The 23212-nt window shown below is 40.2% G+C and overlaps 1 protein-coding gene across 1 annotated transcript in view; it reads left to right on the top strand.

Moving 5' to 3' along the window:
• The first annotated feature begins 661 nt into the window (after positions 1-661).
• Positions 662-23212, top strand: part of mmp2 (matrix metallopeptidase 2) — a 37077-nt gene continuing 14526 nt past the window's right edge. The window contains exons 1-6 of the mRNA XM_072279547.1: positions 662-1013; positions 3598-3824; positions 4234-4382; positions 10851-10979; positions 11600-11773; positions 19264-19437. Coding sequence (XP_072135648.1) covers positions 861-1013; positions 3598-3824; positions 4234-4382; positions 10851-10979; positions 11600-11773; positions 19264-19437 — 1006 coding nt within the window. The 5' untranslated portion in view covers positions 662-860. The remainder of the gene's footprint in view (positions 1014-3597; positions 3825-4233; positions 4383-10850; positions 10980-11599; positions 11774-19263; positions 19438-23212) is intronic.

The raw sequence follows: 23212 nt of genomic DNA, 5'->3' as shown, positions 1-23212 counted from the left end.
ATAGCCTTATTCTACTCATTGGTCTCATAGTCTTATGGCATCTCCAGCGTTGTGTCTGTTACACTCACCTAACAAGTTTAGTGCACAACCTTCTAAGTTTAAAATTGTAAATCTTTCTTGCATTTAAGATTTATTTTAGAATTTATTTTGAACTTCCAAATTGTTTTAGAGTATTTTTCTGTATTGTAATATTCTCTGATTTGCTTAAGTTTCTACCAATGACATTGAAAACTATCCAACATTGTCGACATGACTTAAAAATTGTTTATTTTCTACTCATTATTGTATTCGACAGATTGTTTTTGCAATCATGGTTTAAAAATCCTCCTTTTTTCATTGTCAACAAGTTAAGATAGTGCATGTAATTGTGAGATATAAACCAGTTGTCCCTGGGAAGCTAGAAAACACCTATTTGGAATGGAAAAAGAAAATCAAAAGCAGATTAATAGCTTCATCGCTTTTATTTCCATATTTTCTGAACATGTAATGGAAATTCGGCTGTTTAGAAGACATTTTAAGTACTGACAGAAGTGCTCTCATCTGGCAGATGTGTGCATTTCAGATTTCCACAAGATCTAGGGAAAACAACGCTCCAAATGCCAGAAATTGCATTTCCTTCGGTGGGTTTTTTTCTACTTCCGCCAGTTCTCTGCCCAGCAGATTGATCGCGTCTGCGCATCTGTAAGTACAAAGTATTTGACTCGACAGGAGCGAGTAACGACCGTACATAGTTGTCCTGTCCCTGAATCTTATGATGGCAATCTTGAGTTAAAAGTAGCATTGCCTTTCTGCAGTGAAGGATCTCAGAGCTGTGATATTTGCTTTTCGACTTTAAGTAATTGTCCTCCCATTGGAAGAAAATGACTATCAAAGCAACCAACAATTTTTGCCGTTTAGTTTTAGAAGTAACTTTGCTCTGCACCATCGGGGTCCGGCAGGCTGTAGCGGCGCCGACAGGCATAGTGAAGTTTCCAGGTGATAACAGCACGAAAACAGACCAGGAAATAGCCACTGTAAGTTGGGGAGTTGTTAAACTTTTTATCACTGTTGCCTTGCAAATGGCGTTTAAAGTTTGCTGGGCTGATGTTTTCGTTTGCTTCCACGAGCTGCCAAAGCGAAGTAAAAAAAATCTGGTATGCTCAGGAATTATTTTGGTTCAAAGTCTCTTAAGTGAAAGCATAATATGGCCTTGATAACATCTGTTCGTTTCAACAATCAGGGCCATCTCAAGGAGGGAAAAGATAATCGGAACTACTGTTTATGTAAAGCATATTTTTAAACATTTCCTTTCAAAATTGTCTGTAATTTAGAAATATTCTTTGCAGAACAAATGTTATAGTATAATTAGTTTTGTGTGTCCATTACATATATTTCAAATTATCAAAGAAAAATTACCCCCATATCAATGTGTTTTGAATGTCAACCTTTTACCTCAAATAAACTGGCATCTTTCAAGATCAAGAATGTTAGTTTTTATTGTGAGGACTGATGGCAAATCGCCAGTTGATGTACCATTGAATGTGCAGTGTGCGTATTATTTGTGCAGATGGAAGGACGCTTTTAGACTTTCAATTGCCTAATTAACCATAAATTTTGAATCACTTTTGAAGAATGTTAAAATATTGATTCCAAATCAGCCTGAGTTATGAAGGCTTTCTCTCCCCTTTCTCCTCAATCCCAAATCCGGTGACCTACTCTGTAAATTGTAAGCCCAGCTAAAATAGTTAATTCCATACTTTGGAAGACACTGAATGGTTTCATTGCTTGTAAATATTGCCCATGGTTGACTCCGTAAGACCACAGGAGCAGAATTAGGCCATTTGGCACATTGAGCCTGCTCTGCCATTCCATCAAGTCTCAGTTATTATCCCTCCCAACACCATTCCCCTGCCTTCTCCCTGTAACCTTTGATACACTTACTAATCAAGAACCTGTTAACCTCTGCTTTAAGTATACCCAATGACTTGGCCTCTAAAGCTGCCTCTGGCAATGGATTCCACAGATCCACTACCCTCTGGCTAAAGAAATTCCTCCTCATCTGTGTTCCCAAGGGACATCCTTGTATTCCGAGGCTGCGTCCTCTGGTCCTAGGCTCCCCCTCTATAGGAAGCATCCTCTCCAGTCTGCTTTATCTATGTTTCCAAATATTTGATAGGTTTCAGTGAGGTTCCTTCTCATACTAAACTCCAGCAAGTACAGTCCCTGAGCTATCAAATGATCTTCTTATGTTAACCCTTCCATTTCCAGTATCATTCTCATGAACTTCCTCTGGACCCTGTCCAATGTCAACACATCTTTCTTAGATAAGGGGCCCAACACTGCTCACCTTTTTCCAAGTGCAGTCTGACCAATGGCTTAAAATTCTCTGCATTACATCCTTTTAAATTCTGTTCTCTCAAAATAAATGTTAACATTGCATTTGGCTTCCTTACTACTGATTTAAACTGCAAGTTAACATTTATGGCATCCTGCACAAGGTCTCCCACGTCCTGTTGCACCTCTGATTTCTGAATTTCCTCTCCATTTAAAAAGCAGCTTACGCCTTGATTCTTTCTACCCAACTTCATGCCCATACACGTCCCTACACTGTATTCCATCTGCCACTTCTGAGCCCATTCTCCTAATCTGACCAAGTCCTGCATGCTCTCTGCTTCAACACTGCAGCTTCTATCTTCACTTATCTTCATATCATCTGCAAACTTGGCCACAAAGCCATCAATTCTGTTATCCAGATCATTCACATATAAAATAAGTGGTCCAAATAACAACCCCTTTGGAACACCTGTAATCACTAGCAGCCAACCAGAAAAGACCTCTATTACTCCCCCTCTTTGCCTCCTGCCAGTCAGCCAATCTTCTAGTCATAGTCATAGTCATAGTCATACTTTATTGATCCTGGGGGAAATTGGTTTTCATTACAATTGCACCGTAAATAATAAATAGTAGTAGAACCATAAATAGTTAAATAGTAATATGTAAGTTATGCCAGTAAATTATGAAATAAGTCCAGGACCAGCCTATTGGCTCAGGGTGTCTGACCCTCCAAGGGAGGAGTTGTAAAGTTTGTTGGCCACAGGCAGGAATGACTTCCTATGACGCTCTGTGTTGCATCTCGGTGGAATGAGTCTCTGGCTGAATGTACTCCTGTGCCCACCCAGTACATTATGTAGTGGATGGGAGCCATTGACCAAGATGGCATGCAACTTAGACAGCATCCTCTTTTCAGACACCACCGTGAGAGAGTCCAGTTCCATCCCCACAACATCACTGGCCTTACGCATGAGTTTGTTGATTCTGTTGGTGTCTGCTACCCCAGCACACAACAGCAAACATTATAGCACTGGCCACCACGGACTCGTAGAACATCCTCAGCATCGTCCGGCAGATGTTAAAGGACCTCAGTCTCCTCTATCAACTATCCACGTTAGTATCTTTCCTGTAATACCATAGGCTCTTATCTTGTTTAGCAGCCTCGTGTGGCACAATGTCAAAGATGTTTAGCTTTTCCAAGTAATGCTGTACCACTTTACTCAATGACCGTTCATTTTCCACGCAAACGCATGCAGTCAAACTTATTCACTTGTGTTTTTGCATCAGATATACTTGAATAAATTCTATGGCTGTCCGAAAGAAAGGTGTGACCTTGTGGTGTTGTCGGACACACTGAAGAAAATGCAGAAGTTTTTTGGACTGCCTCAAACTGGAAAATTGGACTCCGAAACAGTAAATGTGATGAAAAAGCCACGATGTGGAGTTCCTGATTTAGCAAATTACAACTTTTTCCCTCAGAAGCCAAAATGGGAAAATAATAGACTAACTTACAGGCAGGTGTCTATTTACACACGTCTAAATAACGAATGTGACTTGTAAGATGCTTTTAAATGCTTGGAATCTATTTTGTAATTATATGTTTTCCAAACTGGCTGCAAAATAAAATATATCAGTTTTTAATTTTAGAATATTCCTAAATTTTATTATCTAATAGATAATATACTAATCAAAAAAGATGCATGATAATATGCTAACCAACAAATGGTTGATACACCATCTTGTGAACATGAACAAAATTATCCTTTAGTGTCATTGATTATGCCAAACAGACTTAGATTTAGTTGAGATAAATGTATTTTAATAGATGTATTATCATAAGAATTGGTAGAAATGTTTTGATTATCATTGTTCTGCATAGCAATTAGTTCATTCTAATTTAACATCTTTTGGTTCTTCTGTCAGGATTTTGGGCTACACTCAAGATCTGGATGAAGAAACAGTTGATGACGCTTTTGCTCGGGCTTTTCAGGTGTGGAGTGACTTCACGCCACTGAAATTTTCAAGGGTTTACGATGGTGACGCGGACATCATGATCAACTTTGGGCGCTGGGGTAACATTATTTTCATTGTAACCAAAACAACTCTTGAAAGAGGGATGATAAGCCAAAACTGTGTTTTTAATGCACAACATGGATATTGAAAAGGTCACATCCAGATATCTGAAAGGAAGTTTTAAATGATGCTTCCTCTTTAAGTTACTTCAAATTGAAAAAGTTGTAATGGAAGTATTTGGACAACTGTTCTCTTTTAGCAAATATTTGAATCAGCGTTTCTCTATGTAATCTTGATGAAATGGCAGGTTCTAAGCCTTCTGCTCGATACCAACTCTTATCAATGGGATTTTCACTTCATTGTGAACAGGAGGACACCTCTTTAGGATCTGGCAGCTGGTACATACCAGTTGTATCACTACCAACAGATTGCCCCACTGATTGCATTAGAAGGAGAAACAAAAGTCCAAGCCAGCTGCAACTAAATTCTTCTTCGCCCTCATGATAAAAAGAATTAATTATTTTATTAATCATTTTGTTTTCTTTGGTGGAGCAAAGTTATTTGGAAACCATTGGTGGAAGCTACTGAGAATCGCCTAAGTATACTGACCTCTTTCTAGGTCCCAATCGATGCTCAGGTGGAGAAATTACTGATGTAGAAGGTCCCTATGCTCTTATCACCATTTCTTTGCAAGAAAAATAGAAGTTTCATCTTTAAGGAGGTAATTGTGGAATTCCCAAAATTGGCCTCATTGAGTCTTAACAACTTACTTGGGAAGTTGAGCAAGGAAAACTCCTTGGATTTTGTGCTCTTCAGTTCACACAAGTAAAATCAAAAAATATATTATACCCTTTTATTTCCATCCAATTGTGAAGACAATTAATGAACTCTAAAATACATTTTTAAGAAATAGCTCAATTAGTTTGGTTGTATGAATCCTAAACTACTTGGTAATTTTCATTAGTATTAGTGGTTGTCATAACACAAATTTCTTTTTGGATGTGTTATTAAAATAGTCACTTAAACTTTTCTTTTCAGGAAAGTACTTCAACAATAATGGCAGCACAACCTTACAGCATCAGCAGCCTACTTCAGTCCTAACCTCCAGTACTGTCTGTAGAGTGTGTAGGTTCTTTCTGTGACTACATGGGTTTCTCTGGGTTGTCCTGTTTCCACCCACATTTCAAAAATTTATTTATTGACTTGTCCCTCAGTGTCTAGGTGATAAATAGAACCTATGGGGCAAGGGATGAGAATTAGAGTGGGGTGGCATTGATAAGACAGTGAGAGATTGGATTAATGTAAATGATGCTTAATGACCAGCAAAGATTCAGTGGGCTGAAGAGCTGTATGACTCTAAAACTATTAAACAAAATAATTCTTTTTGCTATTAGCTGACAATAGATGAAGGGTAAGTAAAACTTAATTTCTCTGTTTGTTTGATTTTACCAAACTTAGCAAAACATTCCTTTTAGAACATTTTCAGCCTTTTGAATCAATGATCTTATCTGAAAGATAATGCTTAACAAAAATAGTCTGAGATAAAGCAGAGGTGCAGCAGGGGATGTTAATTCGCCTGGCCAAAGGCAAGTAGGTGATAAAAATCAAAGTGGGATGTTTAACTCCTTCTGTTGTGCTATGCACAGGTGGTGCTTGATTTTAGAGGCAGGGAGTGGAACAGCATAGAAACAGGACTTTTGGATCACCATATCCATGTTGAACTGTTAGCCATTTACACCGAAGCCGCTTGTCCGCATTGTTCTTAACCATGCCTATTCAAGTGCCTGTCTGACTGCCTCTTAAGCTTAGTGTTTGTACCTGCCTCCACCAGCTCCTCTGGCAGCTTGGTCCAGATACTAATCAACCTGTGCTTATCAACAGGAACTTTCCTTCAGAACAACTAAAGCCATACTCCTCAGATGGGGAAAAAAAAAGGATTTTGACTATCTTTTCTTTATACTTTTGTATGCCTTTGTTCCCTCTCTGCTTCCTCTGTTCCAGGGAAATAAGTCCAATTTCTCCCAATAACGAAAGTCCTCCAGTCCAAGCAATATTGTGGTGAATCTCGCCAGACTCTCTCTTGAGCAATCACATCCTTCCGATATGACCAGAACTGCATATAATACTCTAAGGTTTTGTAAGGGTGGAATGTAACATCCTAACTTTTATAATCTATGCCCCATCTATGAAGGCAAACAAGACATAAACGTTGTCTGTCATCTTATCTGCCTGTGATGTCACTTTCAGGGAACTTTGGCCTTGAATCCCCAAGCTTTCCAGTGTTCATCAACATTCTGTTTAGCACTCCACCATTTACTGTCTATGTCTTATTTCCATTTGATTTCTCAAAATGCTTTTCTTCGCACCTGTCAGGATTAAAATCCATTTGCCAATCTTCCACCTCACACTGCATCAGATCTGTATCCTGCTGTAGCTTTAGAAACCTTGTCTCACTATCTAAAGCACCATCAAGTTTCATGTCATCTGCAAACTTACCAATCATATCCCCTACATTCACGTCCATGTGGCTAATATATATCAGAAGCAACAAAGATCCCAGCACCAACCTCTGCTATCACTGGCTTCCAATCGGAAAAATATAATTCCTCCATCGCCTGATGTCTCCTTTCACTCTGGATCCTCAGCCAGATTACCTTGGATCCATATGCTTTGACCTTTGGGCCTACTTACCTTGTGGGATATTGTCAAATATTTTACTAAAATCCATGAGGATAATGTGTACTCACTTGCCTTCTTCAGTCTTAATTACTTCCTCAAAAAGCTCAATCAAATAAATGAGACAGGATTTCCCTCTCACAAAGCCATATTGACACTCTCTGTTCAAAGTATACTAATAAAATCCCTTTAAAGTTTCTCAGATAACTTCCTTGTCACTGGCAGAAAGCTCCTCAACCTGTAGTTACCTGGCCTATATCTGATGTCCTGCTTAAATAAGGAAACAATATTAGTTACCTCCAATCTTCTGATCCTTCACCTGTGGCTAATGAAGATGCAAAAATCTCTGTAGGTCTTTACCTGTCTCCTCCCTTGATTCCCATAGCATCCTGGGATATATCTCATCTGGCTCAAGAAACTTATCCACCCTTACGTGTTCCAGGACATCTAACACTTCTATTGTCTTATTACTGACACGCTCCAGATTATCAACATGAGACCCTCTGTTGGTTGGGATTGACCATATATATTGCGTCCTAGCAGTATACATGATACGCAAGCCGGTATGCAAGGCATGCAAGGCAGGGCATTTTGATATAGAGAGAAAGCTGTTGCACAATGCAGCATGCTCCCCCTCTCCATGCAGCCAATGAATATAAAGGAGTGGCAGAGATCAATACAGTTTGACCCCAGTAGCATTGTAGGAGTTACCAGTCAGTGTTGACCTCAACGTTGGACTGCCTTAGGAACTCTAGCTGCAGACTTTTCCTTGGAGTTGACTCCCAAAGCCTTCCCCATGAATTGGTATAGTTGCAAGGCAGAAGAGGTTTGAGATCAGAGTTGTCCTTTGAGATGAGCTGCTGTCTACAGCTGATAAGCCCCATCTGCTCAAAGTGATTGGTTTTAAGGCACCAGTAACTTCTCTTTGCCCCTTGTCCTGTTAGTGGAAACAGTTCCAACAGGCTTAGTACCTAAGCTGCATGTGAAGGCCAGGAGCTAGACTTGGTTGCCAGAGGTGATTTGAGATGCATACTATTGAGTGCATTTAATAGGTAAAGGGAGCTTATCCCCACTACCTACCCTCGCTATGACAACCTTAAGGAACCACCATCAACATATCACTTTTTGAATTCATTATCTTCCATTTCCTACTGCTTTGTGAATATAGATAACAAGTATTCATTTAGAACCGTGCTTACACCCATGGGTTTCACACACAGATTACCTTTATAGTCTCTCAGATTACCTCTGTAGACCCACTCTTTTCTTGGCAACTCTCTTGCTCCTGCTACAGAATGTCTTTGTATTGTCCTCAATCCTACCTGCTTAAGATACTTCATGCTCTCTTTTTGCCCTCATAAATCCTTTAAGTCTTCAACACTCTCTATATCTTCACAAGACTCGGGCTGATTCCATCTAACTTTACCTTTCAAATGCTGTTTTTCTCTGGATCAAACCTTCAGTATTCTTTGTCATCAACATTTCTTAAATCTTATCCTTTCCCCATAGCAGAATATGCTGGCTCTGAACTCCATTAACTCTCTTGAAAGGTGGAGTCTTGTCAGATGTCATTTTACCTGCAAGCATCTGTTCCCAGTTTGCTTTCGCTAGGTACTTATGTTTTTGAAATCAGCCTCTCCCGATTTGGTAGTGTGAGGACCAAACTTATTCCTTCCCATAATGACTTTGAAACTTGCACAATTGTGATCTCTGTTGCCAAAGTGCTCCCACCACTGACACTTCCTGTCTGTCCAGTTTCATTTCAAAGGTGTTGAGTACAATCCTGACACTAATATTGCAACATTTGAGATGTTTTGCACTCCTTACACTTTGTGTGTTCCTTTCATTGAAACTGAAGATACTTATCTGCTTGAACGCTCCTCCATTTTGAGTGGCTATGGGACAATAATTCCCACCAGTCAGTAGCAAAGTTAATTTTTTCAGCTTGCGCGGCCGCTCCAGTGAATGATAATCTGTAATCTGTCAAGCAGGATGCCGTGCACCATCCTGATTTGATGGAGACAGACGTGAGAGAATGGAAGAACGTCTGGAGAAACTTCTGAAATGCCTTTTTCGCTGCCGCTGTTACTGTGTGATCCAGAATCTTCGGAGGGGAAGGCCCCGAATCCTTGGCTTTGCTTGTTGCTCAGCGGCCGGGGCTGGGGTCAAAGCGCTCGGCAGAGATGGTGCTCGGTGTCAAAGGGCTGGTCGGAGGCTCGAAGTTTTCGGACGGACTCAAGAGTCGGCTGTGGTTGGGTGCTTCCAATGCATCGACAATTGTTGGTGCCTGGTGGTTTATGGCAGAGAGAGTTTCTCCCTTCTGCTGCCTGCTATCGGGGACTATCAGGAGTTGATCGGAACTTTGAGATTTTTTTTACCATTCCCATGGTCTGCTCTTTATCAAATTATCAAATGGTATTGCTTTGCACTGCTGTAACTATATGTTATAATTATGTGGTCTTGTCAGTGTTAGTCTTTGGTTTGTCTTGTTTTTTTTGTGATATCACTCTGGAGGAACATTGTATCATTTCTTAATGCATGCATGCATTTCTGAATGACAATAAATGAGGACTGAGTGTCCTCTAATAAAATCTAATCTAAAATAGCAGACTTGAAGCATTTTCTTGGTCCTTGTAGAAATCTTTGGCTGTGATAGACCTCAGAATAAAAGTTTTCTCTTACTTATTTTTATTTTAGGATGTGGATGAGGGCATCACTGGCAAGACTAGCATTTATTGCCCCTCCCCAAGCTTCAGTCTCAAACTCCTGTACATCTGGTGGCATTAGTCTCACACTGCTTTTGACAGGGAGTTCCAAGATTTAGTCACAGAGACAATGAAGAAATGGTGGTAACGTTTACAAATCGGGATGGTGGGTAATTTGAAGGGGAGCCTGCTCTTGCTGATGTTCCCATGTATTAGCTGCTGATTTCTTTTTAAATCGGGTGTTCCCAACCTGGGGTCTACAGTCATTAGGGGTCCATAGCATAAAAAAGGTTGGGAACCCCTGTTTTAGATAGTAGAGGTTAGGGAGCTGATGTTTAAATACTTCAGGGACAAGTAACTCCAAAGCATTTTGTGGAGGTGCACACTGTGACTACATTTTGACAGTGATGAGAAGAAGAGTACTTGCTTCAGGAATCTGGTGCTAGGTAATGGATAATGTGGCCCACCCACCAAAGCCATTTAAGCATTTACAGTGCCTTGATGTTGGAATGGGTAAGGACACTGACACTGCTTTGCCTATTCTTACCAGTGCAACTGGGGAAATTTGCGGATTTAACAAACATGGTACTTGTCCAGAGTTTTGAAATGTCCTCTGTAGGTTTTGCACATCTCCAAAGATGGAATCCCTGCTTCTTATCGAAGAGTTTTCATCACATTACCATCTTATTAATGCTGAATTATAGGCAAATGAGGTACTTGTCTGACAAATACATATAAAATGAGACTTTGGGGATATCAGTTCTTTTGACCCACTATATACAGTAAACACCTGGTTAAGCCTTCACATTTGAAAACAGACAAACAAATTTGTTTGCAGTGCATTAAAGCATGTTTCAAAATCATTCTGCACCTGAGGTGTTGTCAACTTGATCAGTTTATTTTCAGTATTGAGGAGAGTTCAATATCAAAAAGAACACATTCTTTTAATATTATAAAATAATCATGAAAATAAAAGAAAAAAAAAATGCCATGTAACTCTTTAGGGATCCTGTAATTTGACTCTTAGAGTGTGATAATAACAACACAGTTGAGCATTTCTGGGGTGACCAAAAATTAAAACAGATCTATAACCAAAGATGATCAATGTGGGATCTCACCCTGCGGTATAATTTTAACCTTATCCAGAACACGGTGATGGATACCCATTTGATGGGAAGGATGGTCTCCTGGCACATGCATTTGCCCCAGCAAAGGGCCTTGGAGGAGATTCTCACTTTGATGATGATGAATTGTGGACACTGGGAGAAGGACGAGGTATGTATTCATTGGTTAATCTGTGGTCTATTCAGTTTACTCATTGATTATTCATGTATAATTTGATTTTAATTTAGTAATTGAATATGAAATTTTGTTTGACAACATTTTGCAAGTTATTTAATTTACACCAATAATTTTGACTGTCACTTAATTGTCTAAGGGTCACACACACAGAATGCTGGAAGAATAGCAGGTCAAGAAGCATGTGTGGAAAGCAATAATGCAATGATGTGTCAGGTGGATTGTGGCCTGAAACAGCAACTGTTTACCCTTTCCATAGATGCTGCCTCACCTGCTGAGTTCTTCCAGTATTCTGTGTGTGTCACTCTTGTTTTTGATCATCTGCAGATTGTGCTTATATCAGTTTAAGAGTACAGCTGCTCACTTCTGAGACTTGATTATTTTATGATTATCAGCTATGCTCCATTTTTAAATTAAGGAAGAATCTGTATGCATTTATGGTCTGTAAAACTATAGGTTTCACAGCTGATATTGTTATCCATAAAATGACTTATTTAGTACCAGCTAATATGAATGATAAATTACAATAACTACTTTAGAACATCAGTCAAAGTAGACTGTAAATGCTGTATGAGTCTGTACTTTGTATTTTACAGTTATTAAAGCAAGGTTTGGGAACGCAGAAGGTGCATTTTGCAGATTTCCATTTTTGTTCAATGGGAAGGAATACAAAAGCTGCACGACCGATGGCCGTAGTGACGGATTCCCTTGGTGTTCCACAACCTACAATTTTGATGCAGATTCAAAATATGGATTCTGTCCTCATGAATGTAAGTTTTCCATTTTAATCTAGTGCACCAAAGAGATATAATCAGGCAAAAGTGGATGATGAGCTAAAGGAGATAAGAGAGAGGTAATCAAATAAAAAATTTAACTGGAGCTGTTATAACATATGTGGAAAATGAAATGGGGAGAACATGGTTTAGAAAGAATCTCAGGCCATAAGGATTAGGCAACTGCAGTTATTTCTACATATGGTTGAATGTTGAAATAATATACTCTAAAGCCAAACAACAGCAAAACAAAATGCTTGTGGCAGAGGTTGATGGGCTGACGGAGCTTACAAAGGCAGAGAGGAGACACTCTTCATTGCCTCACTTCTGTCATCTAAACAAAAGAACGCAAGTCTTACATTGGAATAGTTAAAGAACTGGTCAGTAATGCTGATAAGATGGTGAATGGTAGGGAACAGCAGCAGAATGTTAGATGAACTAAAGTTAGCCATGGGTAGAGAAAATGAACCTGGCCAAGAGAATGTTGGAATTGTTGAATCTGGACTGGACAATTGCAGATGAGAATTTCAGCAGCAGGTGGGCTATGCCAGAGGTAGGTGATGTTCTGGAACAAATAAATGGTCTTTGAGGTGGAACAAGTAGGACGTCGAATGCTTTGCGGCTTATCAACTGGCTCAGTGAGGTATAAAAAATCTGGTTCAATATTTAAGAGTAGCTAGGGAGAAACATTGAAAGGATAATAGTGGCTCGAGTTTGAGGCACGGGATCTATGGATTCAGCCTTTCCAGTGGGTAATTAAAGAAAACTGCAGTTCTTCCATGATAGGATTCCAAATGAGTAACAAAGGAGGTTAAAGGTCATAGAGGGGTGAAGTCATGGGGAGTACAGTTGGATTTCGTCTGTGTACAGTGGAAGCTTACCCTGTAAATTGGAATGATGTCAACAAGGGTCAGTGTGAAAGTAAGAAAGATAATTAAGTTGGGCTGATTTACTGGGAAGCACATGAGCAGAAGATATGAGGTAGGAAGAGAAATACTCACCAGTAATACCATGGCTCCAGTTGGATAAGAAAGAGTAGACCCAAATGAGGGAAGGCATTCCAAATGAGCAGAGGGTTAGTGGAAGATGGTGAGGTCAACTATATCAAAGGGTGATGAGAGGTTGAGGATTAAGCCAAAGGAAAACAGAAGTTAATCAGAATTCATCTTCCAAGATTTCTTATTGGACTTTCCCATTTGCCCCATTTGCAGTTCAATGTGGTCTGACATCAGCATTACATCCTTGCATTCACAGTATATTCCAGGACTCTCAAAATGAATGCTAATATTGCATTTGCCTTCCTTATCACTGACTCAGCTCCCAAGTTAACCTTTAGGTAATCCTGCATTAGAACTCACAAGTACCTCTGCACCTCTGATTTTTGAATGATGTTCTCCCCATCTAGAAAACAGTCCACATCTTTATTCCTTCTGCCAGAGTGAATGACCATACACTTCCCTACACTATATTCCATTGACAACTTCTTGTCCCATTTTCCCAATCTGTCTTAAGAGCTTCTTCAGACTCTCTTCTTCCTCAACACTACCTGGCCCTCCACCTATCTTCGTAATGTCCGCAAATTTGACCACAAAGTCATCAATTCCGTCATCCAAATCATTGACATATAACGTGAAAAGAAGTAGTTCCAACACCATCCCCTGCAGAATAGCACTAGTCATCAGTGGCCAATCAGAATAAGCCCCCTTTATTTCCACACTTTGCCTCCTACCAATCAGCTAATCGTCTCTCCATGCTTGTATTGTTCCTGCAATACCATGGGCACTTATCTTGTTAAGCAGCTTTATGTGAGATGTCTTGGCAAAAACCTTCTGAAACCAAGTAAGCAACATCCGCTGTCTATCCAGCTTGTTATTTCCTCAACGGATTCCAACAGATTTGTCAGGCAAGACTTTGGCCTATTTTATCATGTGCCTCCAAGAACCCTGAAACTTTATCCTCAATAATGGACTGCAATATCTTACCAACCACTGATGTCAGACTAACTGGCCTATAATTTCCTTCCTTTCACTTCCCTGCCTTCTTAAAGAGTGGAGTGACATTTGCAATTTTGCTGTCCTCTGGAACCATTCCAGGATCTAGTAATTCTTGAAAGATCACCTTCTCCTTAGTAGTAGTAACTATACTCACTTCTGCGCCCTGACACTCGAATTTATGGCATACTGCAAGTACTTCCATAGTGAAGACTGACACAAAATACATTATGTTCATCCACCATTTCTTTGTCAGCCATTACTACTGCTTCAACATTATTTTCCAGTGATCTGATATCTACTCTCACCTCTTTTACTTTTTATATATGTGATAAAAAGATTTGGTCTTCCCTTTTATATTTTTGGCTGGCTTATTTTAACTTTTCCATCCTATGACTTTTTAGTTGCCTCCTGTTGGTTTTTAAAAGCTTTCCAATCCTGTAACTTCCCACCAATTTTTGCTATATTATATGCCCTTTCTTTTGCCTTTATGCTGCCCTTGCCTTTCCTTGTCAGCTATTGTTGTGTCTTTCTCCCTTTATAATAGTTCATCATTGGGTCGCCTCACTATAGGAAGGATGTGGAAGCATTGGAAAGGGTACAGAGGAGATTTACCAGGGTGCTGCCTGGTTTAGAGAGTATGCATTATGATCAGAGATTAAGGGAGCTAGGGCTTTACTCTTTGGAGAGAAGGAGGATGAGAGGAGACATGATGGAGGTGTACAAGATAATAAGAGGAATAGATAGAGTGGACAGCCAGCACCTCTTCCCCAGGGCACCACTGCTTAATACAAGAGGACATGGCTTTAAGGTAAGGGGTGGGAAGTTCAAGGGGGATATTAGAGGAAGGGTTTTTACTCAGAGAGTGGTTGGTGCTTGGAATGCACTGCCTGAGTCAGTGGTGGAGGCAGATACACTAGTGAAATTTAAGAGACTACTAGACAGGTATATGGAGGAATTTAAGGTGGGGGGTTATGTGGGAGGCAAGGTTTGAGGGTCGGCACAACATTGTGGGCTGAAGGGTCTGTACTGTGCTGTACTCTTTTATGTTCTATGTTTCTATCCTGCACCTTCAGAATTGCTCCCAGAAACTCCAGCCATTGCTGTTTTGCTGTCATCCCTGCTAGTGTCCCCTTCCAATCAGTTTTGGCTAGCTCCTCTCTCACGCCTCTGTAATTTCCTTACTCCACTGATATACCAATACATCTGTCTTTATCTTCTCCCGCTCACCGCAGGGCAAATTCTATCACATTATGATCACTCTCTCCTGAGGGCTCCTTTAACTTAAGCTTCCCAGTCAAATCTGGATAATGACACAACTCCCAATCCAGAATTGCATGTCCCCTAGATGGCTCAATCACAAGCTCCTCTAAAAAGCCATCTTGGAAGCATTCGATAAATTCCCTGTCTTGGGATCTAACACCAACCTAATTTTCCCAATCTATCTGCATATTGAAATCTCCCATGACTCTTATATCATTGCCCTTTTTACATGCTCTTTCTCTCTCCAGTAATTTGTATCACTTATCCTTGCTACTGCTCAAAGGCCTCTATATAACACTATCAGGGTCTTTTTACCCTTGCAGTTTCTTAACTCTTTTAAGTATTCTCCATCTTCCAATCCCATGTCACCTCTTTCTGAAGATTTGATTTCATTTTTTACCTACAGAGCTACTCCACCCTCTCTGCCTACCTTCCTGTCCTGTAGATACAGTGTGTATCCTTGGGTGTTTAGCTCCTAACTATTATCTTTTTTTCAGCCACGGCTCAGTAATGCCTAAATTGTCATCCCTGTCAATCTTTAACTGTGCGACAAGATCATCTATCTTATTCTGTACACTGTGCGCATTCAAATATAACACTTTCAGTCCTGTTTTCATTACCCTTTTCAGTTTTGTCCCCATGTTACACTTCAGTTTTGCTCTTCCATCTGCTTGTCCTTCCTCACTACACATTGCCCTACTTGCACACCAGCTGACACAGCCTCAGCCCTATCACTCTGGTTCTCATCCTCCTGCCAACTTGGTTTAAACCCTCCACAACAGCTCTAGCAAACATCCCTGCAAGGCTGTTGGTTCCACCCTCTCCCGAGTTCAGGTGTAACCTGTCCTTTCTGTACACGTCATACGTCATACCTCATGAGAAGAGATCCCGATGATCCAGATTTCTGAAACCCTGGCCCCTGCACCACTTGCTGGCCATGCATTCATCTGCCAAATCATTTTATTCATATCCTCACTGGTGCCTGAATACCTTGCTGGTATTCCAGTGGATCATTGAAGGACCAACTATTAGTTGAGAAAGGAACCAAAGTCTCATGTGCTATATAATCAGTGAATTAATCTAGAGCATGGAACAGTACAGCACAGTCCAAGCCCTTTGGCCCAAAATGCTGTGCCAACCTTTTAATCTACTCCAGAATCAATTTTACACTTCTGTCCCACACTGCTCTTCATTTTACTTTCATCCATATGCTTACATAAGCGTCTCTTGAACGTTGCCAATATACCTGCTTCTACCACCACCCCGGCAGTGCATTCCATCACTCACCACTCTCTGTCTGGGGAAAGAGACCTACCTCTCACACCTCCCTTAAAAATTCTTCTAATCCGTTCCCGCCCTGGGAGGAAGGCGGGCTGTTTACTTTGTCTGTGCCTCTACGTTGTGTACACCTCTTTAAAGTTGCCACTTACTCTCCTTACCCCAAAGAGGAAAGCCTTAGCTTTTGTGCGAACTGTGGGAAGCCTTATCAAATGCCTTACTAAAATTCATTCATACCACATCCACTGCTCTGCCTTCATCGATTTATTTTGTCACTTCCTCAAAGAAGTCAGTCAGACTTGGGAGGCACAATGCGCCTCTCACAAAGCCAAGCAGACTGTCCCTAACCAGAAACGAGAAAATCTGCAAATGCTGGAAATCCAAGCAACACATTCAAAATGCTAGAGGAACTCAGCAGGCCAGGCAGCATCTGTGGAAAAGAGTGTAGTTGACGTTTCGGGCTGAGACCCTTCATCAGGACTGGGGAGAAACAGATGAGGAGTCAGAGTTAGAAGGTAGGGTGAGGGGAGGAGGAAATATGAGGTGATAAGTGAAACTGGGTGGGGGGAGGGGTAGAGTAAAGAGCTGGGAAGTTGATTGGTGAAAGAGATACAGGGCTGGAGAAGGGGGATTCTAATGGGAGAGGACAGAAGAAAGAATCAAACTATGCTTCTCCAAATGCTCGTACATCCTGTCTCTAAGAATCCTCTCCAATTGTTTGCCCACCATTGATGTAAGACTCACTGGTCAATAATTCCCTGGGTTATCCCTATTACTTTTCTTGAGCAAAGGAATACCTTTTCTCACCTTCCAGTCTTCTGGTACTGTTTCAGTGGCCAGTGAGGTTGCAAAGATAATCGCCAAAGGCACAGCACTTTCTTCCCTCACTTCCTGTAGTAACCTGGGGTTTATCCTGTCTGGCCCCAGGGACTTAACTATCCTAACATTTTTCAAAAGTTCCAGCACGTCCACTTTCTTAATGTTGACATGTTACAGCCTGTTCTAAGTTGCCTTCACATTTGTCAATCACTGTCTCCCATTGGTGAATATTGATGCAGAGTATTTGTTAAGGATCTCTTCTACATTTTCTGACCCCAGGAATATATATGTTTCTCCTTTCATCCCTGATCAGTACTATCCTTACACTAGTCATTCTCCTGTTCACAGATGTGTAGAGTAACTTGGGGTTTACTATAATCCTACTTGCTAAGGCCTTCTCATGTTCTCTTCTAGCTCTCCTAAATCCCTTCTTAGGCTCCTTCTTGGCTACCTTATAACTTCCGAGGCTTGTTTGATCCTTGCTTCCTAAAGCTTAAGTAAGTTTCTCTCTTCTCATTGACAAGATGTTCCACATCTGTCGTCAACCATGGTTCCTTCACCCTACCATCTTTCCCCTGCCTCAGTGGGAGAAACCTATCCAGAACTGCAGGGAAGTGCTCCCTAAACAACCCCCACATTTCTGTCTTGTATTGCTCTGAGTGTATCTGTTCCAATTTACGTTCCCAAATTCCTACCTAATAGCATCATAGTTTGCCCTCCTCCGATTAAATACATTTCCATACTGTCTGCTCCAAACCCTGCTTAAAACTATGGTAAAGGTAAGATAATTGTTGTCACTGTCTGAAATACTCACTCACTGAGACCAGGTTCCTCGCCTCGTGCTAGATCAGTGTGGTCTCTCCTCCAGTTGTCCTGCCCGCATGTATCAGGAATCTTTCAGAGACACACTTAGCAAATTCTGCCCTGTCTAATAAGCCATTTGCTTTAAGAAGGTGGAAATCATTATTTGAGAAGTTGAAGTAACCCATGTTCGCCTTTCAAAAATCCTGATCTGTTCCTCAGTGTCTCTGTTCCTCTTGGTGTGTCTATAGAATACTCTGCTCTCCTCCTGTTTCTGACTTACACCCACACTGATTCTGTGGATGATCCTTCCAAAATGTCCACCCTTTCTGCAGCTTTGACATTATCTCTGATTAGCAATGCCACTCCCCCACCCTTTTTAACTGACCTTCCTGCCCCTTTTGAAACAGCTAAACCCCCAGATCATCCAGCAACCATTCTTTCCCTTAGGCTTGCCATGTATTGATCCATTACCCTTGTTTCTGATATTTCTTGCACTCGAATAAGCACATTTCACCCTATCCAACTGATAACAATAATGCCCTATCCGCTGTCTATCCTTCCCCACTGTCTCTCTACATGATGCATCTACTTTTTCATCAAATGCCCCAAACTCTGCCCTAGCATGCTGGTTCCCATCCCTCTGCCAAACTAATTTAAACCCTTCCCAACAGCTTTAACAAATCTGCCTGCATGGATATTGGTCCCCCTCAAGTTCAGATGTAACCCATCCCGTCTGTACAGGTCATGCCTTCCCCAGAAAAGATCCCAAAGACCCATAAATCTATAACCCTGCCCCTCGCACCAATTCTTCTTCCACACCATGCTATCTTATATAATGTTAAATATTACCTTTGTAATCATGGCAAAAAGGTGTTCCCTTTCCTGTAGTCGAAGTAAATTTTGTGGCTGTAATGCAAGAATTTTACAGCTTAGATTTAGCTGAGGATAGCATATCTTAAGAACTGAAAACTTCCATTTATGGTCCTAGTATTCTGTTGCAGTTATTACTCTTTTGTTTAGCAATGTAGACATGTGATTTCACTTAAAAATTGTGTTTGTGGTTTTTGTATTGCATGTGCATATGAATCAGCAGTATGTTCAAAATTATTAAAGCCACGAATGACCTTAAGCTGCATAATACTCAATGGTTCACCTAAGTAACTGCAGTTGAGTCATTAAACAGATGTTCATTTTTCTTCAATAATAACAATCAAATCTTGATTTTTGCTAAGTGCTTGAACTAACTTGTATACCAGGATGCGCCTGTGTGATAATTTTACATCAAAATTGTTTGCTCTGCGTGAATCTATAACAAGTTCTGCTTCCTTGCAGTACTATTTACTATGGGTGGAAATAGTGAAGGAGTGCCGTGCTCGTTTCCTTTTACCTTTGAAGGCAGGCGATATGATAGTTGTACAACTGAAGGAAGAACTGATGGCTATAGGTGGTGTAGCACGACCAGCAATTATGATGCAGACAGAAAATATGGGTTTTGCCCAGAACAAGGTATTGTCAACTTTTGTGCAGTACAGCAATAAGGAGCAAAATGCATGACATATTTTATATAATTTTTCAGCGAAGTCTCTCCATAAAAATATGGAAATTGACAATGTGATATGAAGGGAATAATACATAGGCATTTTTGTATTTACTGTGAATGTCAGGGCTGCATATATGTGTGTATATATCCGCACAGACACATGCACACATATATACACTTTGATAATAAATTTACTTTGAACCCCTTATTATAAAGGGGTGCATTTCTGGAAAAGAGTCCATATCACAATTTTCTACAAGAAGTACATGTTGAAAAATAATAAGTATTATCTTTATTTGTTTACATTTTTCATGTAAATTTCAATAGAGTGCATTTTTATTCCATATCCCAAATTTTGGTAACTCTTGCCTTTCTTATGTACTTGTATCCAATTGAATCTTATCACCTGCGGCAATCTTGTACCTTGCTTGACATAGTCTCAATGCGTTAAGGGCTTCTGAAGATTGGGGCCTGTCAGATGTGCATATAGAGCTGAGGAACATGAAGCATGCTGGCTACTTGCAGTCAAGCCACTAACAGCACTTTTATACTCATTTTAATCATATCTCCAGTTTTAATATGAATAAGGGGAAGTTTTCATGACGTTAGTATGACATTAGAACCTGGTTCCGGTAGGTTAGTCAAACATCTAAAATAGGCTTCAGTAAATAGTGAGAACCTCTGAACCAAGGAACTCAACTGCCTTTCAATAGGCACATTAGTTCAACCTATTACAGAAATCCCCTTTTATCAGCCATTACCCTCCCCACCTTCTCTGCCACCTAGATCAATTTTCTTTCTTTTTTTCTCTTTCTGAGTTCTGAAAAAGGGGCTTTAAATTGAAAGGTTAACGGTTTCTTTTTCCACAACTGCTGCCTAATCTGTAGAGTTTTTTTTCCAGTATTTTTTTAGCTTCTCTTTCAGTTTTCCAGTATCTGCAGTTTGTTTTTCTTTTCCTTATTTCCTGAACCACGTCTCCCTGATTCCCCTTTTTGCTTCCATGCCAAAAATCCATGGGTTATGGAGTTAAGAATAACAAACTTCATAATCTCCTTTTATGAGCTGCCTTTTCCTGTCAGCAGATGGAAGAATAACATGTGTTGGAACAAAAAAATGTGTGGTAAGCTTCTGCACATATAAAGATTATTGTGGAATCTTTTTGCTGACTGCATCTAATGGACTTTCTGACAACATTACAAAGTGCTTCAGGAATAATATGAGGCTGTACTTTCAAAAGGCTAACACAGTTTGTACTGCATGTTTCCTTTCTGAAGGTATGCCAACTTTTGTTTAAAGTGTGTTAGCTACAATATACAGTACTATTTTAAAATAAAGTCATACATAATTTCCATTGTGCCTTGTAAGTACAAAATGTCTTCCTTATCTACTTCTTCAATGGAACTTCTGGTGTGATTTTAAATAATCATGTCCTTCCTTTGCTGCACCCTCAACTCCTCTTGTAAGGTGGTCATTAAACTGATCAAACCATACTTTAGTTTGTAAGACAAGTTAAAGGATTATTGAACAGTGACGCTGAATGGGGTAATATCAGTTTTTAACAATTTCTCCTCCCTGCGATGGCGGGCCATTTTTAATGTAGGCCACAATCCACTAAAACAGCGGACAATCTGCCCTTTGAATTCACCCAGCATAGGGGATGCCAAATATTTGTTACAGTTACAGGGTCATCAGGGTGAACTGTAGATACAAATCTCACATATAGAGCAATGGCGACTCAGTATTTCACTTTCAGAGACTGGAAAATAGTTCTTGACTAACAAAGAGGGTACATTTATTAAACAAAAGAAAAGCTTGCATTGTGGGATAGCTTCTTTACTGTAGTTTGCATTTGGAAATTTAAACCAATTCAGTCCTGTGGTAAACCTCCTCCACAATCTCCATCAGCACAGGTGCACCACAAGGCTGTGTGCTTAGCCCCCTGCTCTACTCACTTTATATTTATGGCTGTGTCACTAAGCACAGCTCCAATGCCATATTTTAAGTTTTCTGACAACACCAGTCATTGGCCAAATCAAAGGTGGTGAGGAATCAGTGCATAGGAGGTAGATTGAAAATTTGGCTGCAAAATCTCACAGCAACAACAACAACATCTCACTCAATTGTCAGCAGGACCAAGAAGATGATTAGTAACTTCAGGAGGAGGAAATAGGAGATTCATGAACCAGTCCTTATCGGGGGATCGGAGGTGGAGAGGGTCAGCAACTTTAAATTCTTTTGGTGTTCTAATTTCAGAGGATATGTCCTGAGTACAGCACGTAAGTGCCATTATGAAGAAAGTATGGCAATCCCTCTACTTTCTTAGAAGCTCATTTAGATTTAACTTGTCATTTAAAACTTTAGACAAACGTCTGTAGATATGTGGTGGGGAGTATATTGACTGGTTGCATCACTGCCTGGTATGGAAACACCAATGCCCTTATACAGAAAAGCCTACAAAAAGTAGTGGATATGACGCAGTCCATCACGGGTAAAATCCTCCCCACCATTGACCAAATTTACATGGGCCCCCACCATCCAGACCATGCTCTGTTCTCACTGCAACCATGGGAAGAAGGTACAGGAGCTTCAAGACCACACCATCAGGTTCAGGAACAGTTATTATGCCTCAGCTATCAGGCTCTTGAACCAGAGGGGATAACTTCATTCACCCCATCACTGAACTGTTCCCACGACTGATTGACTCACTTTCAAGGACTCTTCATGTCATGTTCTCAATACTTATGTCTTAGTGTTTTTTTATTTTAGTATTTACACAGTTTATTGTTTTTTTTGCGCATTAGTTGTTTGTCCATCCTGTTAGATGTGATCTTTTATTGATTAAATTGTGTTGCATTTACTGTGATTGCTCACAAGAAAATGAAACTCAGGCTTGTACATAGTGATATATATGTACTTTAACAATTAATTTATTTTGAACTTTGAAACAATACAGTAAAAACTCAATTAATCCAATTTGTTCAGCCTTTGTTGTCAGACTAGCAAGCTTTCTGGATTATTGGATGTTATTCTTTAATAATATTTGAACATTATTATTTATTTCACTTTGTCTTCAAGATGTTACACAGTAGAATCTTGCAGTAAACTTTCCAGTGAACCCATTGAGTTTTGGGGGAACACTGGAAACAGTTTAAAGGGAGTATGGAGCTTTGTCCCTTAGAGTTCAGAGGGAATGTGGAAAGCACAGGTAGAAAGAGCATAGGAAACGGAACTAGGGTGAGTTTAAAAGGAGCGTGGAACTGTGGGAGGGGAAAGAGCATATGAATCAACACCCAGAGAGCCAGATCTGAAGAAACCTTTCCCCATTGAAGAAGTGTCTAAAACTGAGAGCATACATTTTGGGAAAGATGCTGAGAGAGGGGTCTGAAGGAGCATATTTTCCAGAGGATGGTTGGAATCTGGAGGGTACTGGAGTGGGTGTTGGATGCATTCAAGATATTATCTACACAAGAGCATTGAAGATATATCAGCTCATGTATGAATTACCGAGGCATAGAAGGCTACAGTCTAAGTGCTGTTGAACAGAGTTACTTTAGGTTGGTGCTTGAAGGTCAACATGGACATTGAGGGTTAGATGGCCTGTTTTTGTGTTGGGTGATTTAATCATTAGTAGCAGATCGTCAGAAGTTTAACGTACACAGGGAACGGTTGGTCATATGTTGTAACTCTTAATAGGATAAGCATCCAATATTGCAAACACCACATATGTAATAAGTGGTTCTA

Source organism: Mobula birostris, chromosome 15 (assembly GCF_030028105.1).
Source record: "Mobula birostris isolate sMobBir1 chromosome 15, sMobBir1.hap1, whole genome shotgun sequence".
In the NCBI taxonomy this organism is placed as follows: domain Eukaryota; kingdom Metazoa; phylum Chordata; class Chondrichthyes; order Myliobatiformes; family Myliobatidae; genus Mobula; species Mobula birostris.
This window is presented reverse-complemented; position numbering and strand designations above follow the sequence as displayed.